This window comes from Panicum virgatum, chromosome 3K (assembly GCF_016808335.1).
Source record: "Panicum virgatum strain AP13 chromosome 3K, P.virgatum_v5, whole genome shotgun sequence".
NCBI lineage: Eukaryota > Viridiplantae > Streptophyta > Magnoliopsida > Poales > Poaceae > Panicum > Panicum virgatum.
Window position 1 is genome coordinate 39,335,110 of NC_053138.1, and position 9,961 is coordinate 39,345,070.

At 49.5% G+C, this 9,961-nt stretch overlaps 1 protein-coding gene across 1 annotated transcript; it reads right to left on the bottom strand.

Annotated features, from left to right (window-relative positions):
* Nucleotides 1–3,263: 3,263 nt before the first annotated feature.
* On the bottom strand, nucleotides 3,264–3,992 carry LOC120700907. The gene has a single exon (XM_039985105.1). The coding sequence runs from the start codon at nucleotides 3,990–3,992 to the stop codon at nucleotides 3,264–3,266; it is 729 nt and encodes a 242-aa protein (XP_039841039.1).
* Nucleotides 3,993–9,961: the final 5,969 nt, after the last annotated feature.

Sequence of the window (9,961 nt, forward strand, 5' to 3'; positions counted from 1 at the left end):
GAATAAGAAGGAAGACACCAAAGTACACGAGGACAAGCTGGTAATATTTTGGTTACTAAATGCTTAATTATGCATTGAATTATTTAATTGTATCCATTTCTTTGCAGTGATCACACTTGTACAAATATCTTCCACCTAGTAATTATAATCCTACTATCCTTTTGCAGCCTTTAAAGGAAAGTACTACTGGATGGCCAATTGAGGCACATGCTGCTAAGTTTTACACAAAGACCATGCTCAACAAGTTTGTTAAATAGATGAAGCTGGGTGCTGCCTATGATGTAATTGAGATCATACCAAGATGAAAGTACAGGCCAGATCATGTGGATGCTTCGAGTTGTGAGGAATTGTGGAAATACGAGAATATGGTGGGTACTATCAATGTGAGTGTGGGCTGTGGGAACATATGGGAGTTCTCTGTTGTCACTCTATCAGGGTAAGTTCCTTTCTCAATTGAGTTTTAGTGAACATTTATTTGCTAGTAGTATGCCCTGAAGAAATTGTTACTCTTTTTAAGGTAATGATGCAGTTGATGGTGACAAAAATACCAGACGAACACTTGATGCCGAGGTGGTCGAAGAATGGCAATAAAGTCCCATCTAGTAGCGTGAGGGTTGCAGCAACATCAAGCTCTTTGCGCATGTCAAGATCTTTCAGGAATGTCTCCTTAAGCAACAAGGCAAAAGAGCTAGTGAACTTGGGGGACCTAAACATTGAGTGTTATGACCTGTGTTAAAAGGGTATTTGTACCCTAATAGAGGAAATCAAGAGTAAGAGGCCAAAGTCCGATGGCCTTGGTCATCAAGCTCAACTACAACAGGCTGAAATGGTCCAGGTGGCTGGCACCAGTCCAATTGCAAGTTTTAGCAAGAGTAAAGTCCATCGCCGGTCCCTAAACTTGTTTGGTTGTGTCATCCCGGTCCCCAAACTTGCAAATCGACCATTTAGGTCCTCAAACTTGTTCGATTGTGCCATTCCGGCTCCTAAACTTACAAATCACCCGTTTAAGTCCTTAAAATTGTTCAGTTGTGTCATCTCGGTCCCTAAACTTGGTTTTGAGTCTCATCTGGGTCAAAACAGGGTGATTTAAAAACTCTATATTAAAAATAATTCATAATTTTTTTCATATGAATTCGAATGAAGATAAATATTGTGTCAAAATTATAGCCCTCGACGCAGTCTATAACTTTGTAGTTGAAAAAAAATTTATTTGAAGTCGTGTCCCAAAATTTAATTTTAAATTTCAAAATCAATAGACTTACAACAGTATTTTGACACTATAAACAGTTTTGATTCAAAAACTTTTCTACTACAAAGTTATAGATCATGTCAATGGCTACAATTTAGATATAAAGTTTGTCTTCATTCGAATTTTTATGCAAAAGTTATGAATTATTTTTTGATATGGAGTTTTTAGATGGTATTATTTTGATCTAGATGAGACTCAAAATCAAGTTTAGGGACCGAAATGACACAACTGAACAAGTTTGAGGACCTAAGCGGGTGATTTCTAAGTTTAGAGACCGAGATGATACAGCCAAACAAGTTTGAGGACCGAGATAACTCAGATGAATAAGTTTGAGGACCTAAACGGCCGATTTGCAAGTTTAGGGACCGGGATGACACAACGGTACAAGTTCAGGGACCGGTAACAGACTTTACTTTTTTAGCAATGTTCAAGAAAACGCTAGGCGCTAGGCAGGCGCTAGCCTACTGACTAGCGCCCTGCCAGCCTACTGACTAGCGCCTAGGAACATTAAACGTAGTTTAAACGTGATTAATCGTTTGTGTGTTTTTTTATTTTTTGCTGCTGAGGCCTGAGAGCAAGATTATTAGTAGTAAGTACTAAGTAATAATAATAATAACACTACTAAGTAGTGAACTGAACATACCTCTTGCTGTTGCTACACACTTGTTGGCTTCTTTCTTTCTTGGCTTCTTGCATCCAATAGCAGCTAACCATCAAAGAGAGACAAGTTAATAATCTAAAACCAAACAATCAAATAATAGGGAAAAGAGTAGGAACTCATCTATGAGGAACAGCTCAATACTGTACATGCACAGCCAAGCTTCCAAACAACATGGCAGTAGCACAAGGCAAAGGATCACAATAAAATATACAAACAACATTAGCAGTTTATCACGTGCCTTAATGGTCCAGAGATTAAATAGTAGTACAGCACACAATAATGGTCTTATGGTCCACACACAAATTAAAGATAAGTAGATAACTAGATATTAATATATATTTATAATTGATTCTTTATCCTGATCATCATCATAGGCCACATCATCTTCCTCATAACCAGGATCTTCAGATTCAGATTCCCACTCTTCTTCATCCACCTCTCTAGCCACTCTTGCACTTCTGCTAGGTTCAAGCTGTTCATTAGTTCCCATTGCTTCTCAAAGGACACTGCATGATATCCCTGTCCCCGGCATTTCTCCATCATCTTCCTCATCCCTAAAGACAACCAATGCAAGATCATCTCCTCCCTCAAATAAAATCCTTGAGCTTCAGAAGCATCACTACTTAGCAGCACTTCATAGTTACTCTTTCTGGTAATCTTCTCATTCTTGGACATCAATTTATTATTGAATTGGATGAATACTAGAGAGTTGAGGCACTCTATTGTTAGCCTATTCCTTCTCTTTGTATGATGCTGAAACCAAAAACCAAAATTCCAACATCAGCACATGTACATTAAATTGGGACTAGAGAGCAATTAGTAGAGACTAGAAACTGACCTATTCAAAGGTGCTACAATTCCTTTCACATCCGGAAGAGCTAGATGTCAGTGAGAGGATTCTAATAGCCATTCTTTGCAAATCTGGTGCTCCTCCTCCATAAAGCCTCCACCAAGATGCTACAAAATGAAGTAAAATGTATCAAACATGTACAAAACTGATTGCAAAAAAATCTGGACAGAATTGATTGCTGAAAAATAATCTGGACAGAATGATGCAAAAGCTTACCCAGATTGAACTCAAAGCGTTCACAGCTCCTTGCCATCTTCTTTGAGAAGGATCCATGTCTCTTTTGGATTTTTTCCAAGTCCTCATTAACAGTCCTATATTCCTTACCATCCTCACCATAATAAAAGGTCTCCACACATTGCATGAATTTTTTCCACTACAATTGAATCAGAGAAGATTGCTGGATTGTTGTAACTATAGTATGGATTCAGCATATATGCAGCAGCATGCAATGGAGAATCAAGCCTATTTTTCATCTTCTTGTCAACAATAGCCATCACTTCTTTCTAGTTCCTTTCCACATTTCCAAATGGCTCCTTGATCTCCCTCTTTGCCTTAAGAAGTTCTCCATACACATAACCCATAGATGGCTTCACATCCCCATCAACCAAACGTAGAACTTTCACCAAGGGCTCAAAGACCTTCAAACAAAGGGACACATCTTTCCAAAAACGAATGTTCAACACCGTGGCTGTAGCATCCTTGCCCTTCTTGGTCTTTACATCAGGTAAGTCATACCACTTGGAATCAACCACCATCTTTCTTAGACAATCCTTCTTTTCCATCATACTTTGCAGTGTAAGATAGGCTGTAGCAAATCTGGTTACCCCTGGCCTTATGATTTCTCTCTTCAAGGTGAAGGACCTCAAACATGCCAAGGTTCGGTGGTGGCCATAGACAAAGATAGTGAATGATTTTGCTACATCAATTGTCTTCTTGAATTTTGGAACATTACCAATACCTTGCAGCATCAAATTGATGGTATGAGTTACACAAGAAGTCCAAAATATGTTTGGCCTCTTGATATGCAGCAATGCCTTTGCTCCCATGTTGTTAGAAGCATTATCTATCACAATCTGCACCATATTTTCAGCACCTACATCCTCAATTGCCTTGTCAACCAGCTCATATATAACCTCACTAGTGTGTGACTGATCTGACATTTCCTTTGACATGAGAAATGTTGTTCCCTCACTAGTATTTGTGCACAGGTTTATAATACTTCTTCTCTCCATATCCGTCCAAGCATCAGTCATGATGGAGCAGCCATGCTTAATCTTCTTGTCTTCACGGTCTGTGTGTTCCAGATTGGGGATGGAGCTGAAATGAGAAGGCAGAACAAGCCAAGGGGTTAGTCAAAAAATGTCTTCTAAACCTGTAGATACATGAGATTGTTGGGTTTCTTCAGGGTTGTTTGTGGAAAGTGTCCAGGAGTGTTCAGACCTAATTTGTATACCCACCATCCATCCAGATCGGACGGCGCTGGAGATGGGAACCAAGGAACATGAGTTCCTCAGTTCATTTAGCCTGAAAGTCAGGCTGGAATACAGCTCCCATCGTTTGGTGGACACTCCCTATCCCCCTGCTGCCTCTCCCCTCTCTTCATATAGTACAGACCGGAATAAACATTGACTTCCAAAAGAGAGTTGTCTACAAAGCATCATATGATAGGCTTGTAGCCGATTTCAAACTTGGACCATAAATACAAAGATTTCAGATGGTTTATACCTCTAACTTTTTGAGTGGAACTTTATTTTAAACGTTAATTGCATCGATTGACCATTGCTAGTCAAATAACAAATTTTAGATTTTGATTTTAAATCCAGATCAATTAAATCTGAATAACACAGTTCATTGTAGACCTATTATCCAAAACATTTGTACGGGTTGCCAAACAAATTCTGAACCCTTCACAGTTCACTCCAAGTCCCCCTGCCTTATATCAAAATGCATTTTCAACGCCCCCACCGGATGCATAAGATTAAGCATTTCTCATTTACATTCCATCAACCATGTATTGTTAAACAACTGATAAAACTAAAAAGAATTCCCAGTACTGGTATGATGGTTGGTTGAATTATGATAAGCTGACTCTGATAGTCTATATAGCATCAAAATAGCACTTCTCCATGGAACCCAGAAATACACAAAGAGACAAACATCTGCCAAATATATGCAGGACAAAGATAAAGAAATAATCATAAGGTACTGAAAAAGCTATTATGTCTGGGGGTAAATAGTGTAGAAGGGAATAATGGATGCATTCCTCCAACCTTAGAAGGGTGGGTATATATAATTCCTATACATGGGCCTCTAGATGGCCTCTATACACATGGGCTCAATATACACCAACACCCCCCCCCCCCCCCCGCAGTCTGAACAACCGGCACAGCGGTGTTCAAGACTAGACAACAAGAAAGCCAACACCCCCCCCCGCAGTCTGAACAACCGGCGCAGCGGTGTTCAAGACTGGACAAGAAGAGAGTACAAAGAGAGTACAACAAAGGGCTAATACCCCCCCCCCCCCGCAGCCACAACTAGCCACCGGCTACATTGAGGCTGGAGTGAAACTCCGAGAAGGTCGAGGAAGACAGCCCCTTGGTGAAGATGTCAGCAAACTGGGAGGTAGTCGGGACATGGAGTACCCGAACATCGCCGATGGCGACTCTGTCGCGCACGAAGTGCAGGTCAATCTCCACATGCTTCGCCCGCTGATGCTGGACGTGGTTGGTGGAGAGATACACGGTGCTGACGTTGTCGCAGTAGATGAGCGTGCTCTTGGCGAGCGGGCTGTGGAGCTCCGTCAAGAGCTGTCGTAGCCAGGACGCCTCCGCCATGCCGTTAGCGACAGCCCGGTACTCCACCTCAGCACTGGAGCGGGAGACAACCGGCTGCCGCTTGGACGACCAGGAGACCAGGTTGCCGCCCAGGAAGACGGCGTAGCCGGAAGTGGAGCGACGAGTGTCCGGGCAGCCAGCCCAATCAGCATAAGTGTAGACCACCAGCTCAGCAGAGGACGAGCAGTGAAGCATCAGGCCGAGGTCCATAGTGCCACGGACGTAGCGGAGGAGACGCTTCAGCGCAACAAGGTGTGACTCCCGGGGATCATGCATATGGAGACAGACCTGCTGGACAGCGTAGGTGAGGTCCAGCCTGGTGAAGGTGAGGTACTGCAAAGCACCGGCCAAACTCCAGTAGGCAGTAGGATCAGCCACCGGATCACCCAGATCAGCCGACAGCTTCGCCTGAGTGTCGACAGGAGTGGAGCAGGGCTTGCAATCAGTCATCCCAGCCCACTCCAAGATATCAAGTGAGTACTGCCGCTGGTGAAGGAGAAGACCAGATGGGCGAGGCTCAACAGTGACGCCCAAGAAGTGGTGGAGCTGACCAAGATCCTTCATAGCGAACTCCTGCTGCAGAGAGGAGATGACACTCTGAAGCAACTACTGACTAGAGGCGGTGAGCACAATGTCATCGACATAGAGCAGCAGATATGCAGTCTCATCCCCACAGTGGTAGACGAAGAGTGACGTGTCAGACTTGGCCTCGGTGAACCCCAATGTCAGCAAGAACGTGGCGAACCGAGAGTACCAAGCCCGAGGAGCCTGCTTCAGACCATAGAGAGACTTATTGAGTCGGTAGACCATATCCGGACGACTCGAGTCCACAAATCACGCTGGCTGAGAGCAGTAGACAGTCTCTGATAGAGTGCCGTGAAGAAATGCATTCTTCACGTCCAGATGGTGCACAGGCCAAGAGCGCGAGAGCGCAAGCGAGAGGACCATGCGCACCGTAGCGGGCTTCACCACTGGACTGAAGGTCTCATCATAGTCCACACCAGGCCGCTGGGTGAACCCCCGGAGAACCCTGCGGGCCTTGTAGCGCTCCAGTGTGCCATCAGCCCGATGCTTATGTGTCCAGATCCATTTGCCAGTCACCACATTGCAACCAAACGGACGCGGCACAAGGTCCCACGTCTGGTTGGCGAGGAGAGCCACGTACTCCTCTTCCATCACGCGACGCCAGTGAGGATCCGCCAAGGCGTCGCGGACAGAGGAGGGTACCGGAGAGACTCGCGGCTCTCCCTCGGTGGCGGTGAGAGTCGCGGCTTGAGACGCCATCCGCCGAGTCACCATGGGATGAATATGCCGAGGATCCCGATGGATGACTGGCGGGTGGTACACCTCTAGCTTGGCTCGAGAGGGAGCCGGAGGAGGCGGCGTCGGCGATGACTCCTGTGTAAGCGTCGCAGGAGCCTCCGGAGTAGGAGGCGGCGCCGGTGTCAACGCCGACCGACGCCGGTACACCTGCACCGGCTGAGCATACCGCGTAGGTGCAAGGGAAGGCACCGGGGCCATGCGTGGCGTAGCGGGAGACACCGGGTCTGCGCGCGGCACGATCGGAGGTCCGGGGGCCGTGCGTGGCGCGATCGCGGGCACCGGGGCTGCGCTCGGTGCAGCAGGGATCACCGGAAGCGGTGCCGGTGCGCCGGGAAAACCTGCATGGAAAGGACAAACATGTAACGGTGGCTGAACCACCGGGTCAGTCGGAAACAGAGACTCCAGCTCGGGGTCAGGAGAAGGTGTGGAGGAGGTGGAGCAGGGGAAATCCGACTCGTCCAAGACGACGTGTCGGGAGATCAGGACACGGCGAGAGGTGAGGTCAAAGCATCGGTACCCCTTGTGGTCAGGGGAGTACCCGAGGAACACACAACGAGTCGAGCGGGGCGCCAGCTTGTGAGAAGCGGTGGCGGAGGTGTTAGGGTAACACGTACACCCGAAGACCCGAAGGTGGTCATAGCGAGGTGGGGTACCGAAGAGAGCGTGGTGTGGAGTGGGAGCAGGGGAAGCAGTGGACAGAAGGCGGTTGAGCAGATAGGTGGCGGTATGGAGGCTCTCAGCCCAGAAGCGCAGGGGCAGAGAGGCCTGGATCAGAAGGGTGCGCACGACGTCGTTCATCATGCGAATCATCCACTCAGCCTTGCCATTCTAAGGAGAGGTATATGGACAAGACATACGCAGCTCAACACCCCGAGACAGGAAGAAGGAACGGGAGGTGGAGTTATCGAACTCCTAACCGTTGTCGCACTGGACGGCCTTAACGGTGAGGCCGAACTGAGTGGACACCCAGGCAAAGAAGTGAAGGAGGGTGGGGAAGGTCTCAGACATGGCGTGCAAAGGGAAAGTCCAAGAGTAATGAGAAAAATCATCAACAATGACCAGATAATATTTGTAGCTAGACATGTTGAGTACAGGAGATGTCCACAAGTCACAGTGAATAAGATCAAAAGCATGTGTAGCATGCAAAGAAGAAGAAGAAAATGGAAGTCTAACATGATGACCTAACTGGTACGCATGACAGAGGTGCTCAGCAGGAGCCCCAGTACATGGAACATCGGTACTACGGCTGAGCTGAGCCAAAACGTCGCGGCCGGGGTGTCCAAGTCGGCGGTGCCAGGTGGTGGAAGAAGATGTCACGACAAAGGCAGTAGACGATGAAGAAGTCGAGGACAAGGCAGCAGAAGTAGGAAGCCGAAGAGTGTAAAGGGGCCTTGGGCTATCACATCAGAGGAGAGGACGCCGGGAAGCCGAATCCTTCACAGTAAGACCAGAAGAGTCAAATTTGATAGAACATGAGTTGTCAGCATTAAATTGGCGAATGGAAAGAAGGTTGTGAACCATTTGAGGAGCAAGAATAACATTAGGAAGACGAAGAGCAGAACCCACGGCGGTGACAGGAAGGCAAGACCCATCACCAACCATGATGGAAGAAGGACAAGAGGGGTGTGGGGGTCGGACAGAAGAGATGATACCTGCATCAGGAGTAGTGTGGAACGAGGCACCCAAGTCGACGATCCACTCGGTGCTGACCGGCGGTGTCAGTCCCATAGTGCTGAAGGACTGCGCCAGAGCAGCCTGGTCCCACCCCCCAGGCCAGGTCGGCTGCTGGCTGGGCTGAGCGGGCGGGGTCCAGGACATCGCGAAGAGTGGAGCAGCGCCGGTGAACATGACCGCCGGCTGGAGCAGAGGACGAGGCCCCCCTCCCAGACCCTAGAATGGCCACATCGAGATGTGCCCTGACCATGAGTTGCTGAAGGATGGCCAGGGCGTACCTCTAGGGGCAGGTGCAGAAGAGGGAGTCGAAGCCGGAGCCGGCGGAGTCGGCGCGCCCTGATGGCCCCCACCGGTACCGGTACCCCTAGAAGCAGGGCCACCAGTGCCACCACCACCACGTCCCCCCCGCCGCCGACGTCCTCGCCCCCCCCCCAACTTCCGGACTACCCGGCGGGAGTAGCACCAAGGAGAGAGGTGGCAGGGGCGGTGGAGGAAGCCGGTGGAGCAGCGACGAGCGCGGTGGAGGTGGACGAGGGCGATCCGGGCGTGAGACCCCTGGTGATCTCCTTGAGGGTGAGGTCGTCCTGGACCTGCAGGAAGGAGGGGAAGGGCCTCTAGCGGGCGATCCAGCTCTTCAGGTGGTCATAGGTGCTGCTCAGGCCCTGCAGGACATTGAGCACCAAGACCCAATCGGACACCGAATCCCCGAGGTCGTGAAGAGCATCGCCATGCCCTTCATCCGCTGGCAGTACTCACCGACGGAGAGGTCCCCTGCATGAATGTGAGGAAGGTGGCGTCGAGCTGGAGGGCGCGATACACGGCGTTGCCGAGGAACTACCCCTCGAGCGCCACCCAGGCCTGCCGCGCGGTGCCGCCGTGAGTCCTGACGAGGTCCTGAAGATCTAGGGAGATGGTCCCAAAGATCCAGGACAGGGCGATGCTATCGAGGCGCAGCCATACCATGACCCGCGTCTCGATCGGCGAGTCGACGAGGATGGGGTCGTCGAGGGCGTAGCGGCGGAGGGTGAGGAGGACCTGGTCCCACCAGTGGCCGTAGGAGGAGGACGCGGGGTCGAGGAGGACGGAGACCAGGGCCCTGATGTTCTAGACGCTGGTGGCCTGGAGGTGGAGCTGGGTGACCATGGGGTCAGTCGGGTCGTACCGGACTCCAGATCCAGTGGACGGGCCTGGTGGGAGGAAGAGGCGTCGTGCTCGGGGTCGACGTGCTGGCCGGAGGAGACACGGAGGAAGCGCTCCGCCTCGGCAACCCGGAGAGTGAGGACGTCGGTCGTGACGCGCTCACGCTCCCAGGCGAGGGCTGCCATGCGGATCCGCTCCTGGGCCGCCAAAGCCTCCGAGTTGGCGGCGAG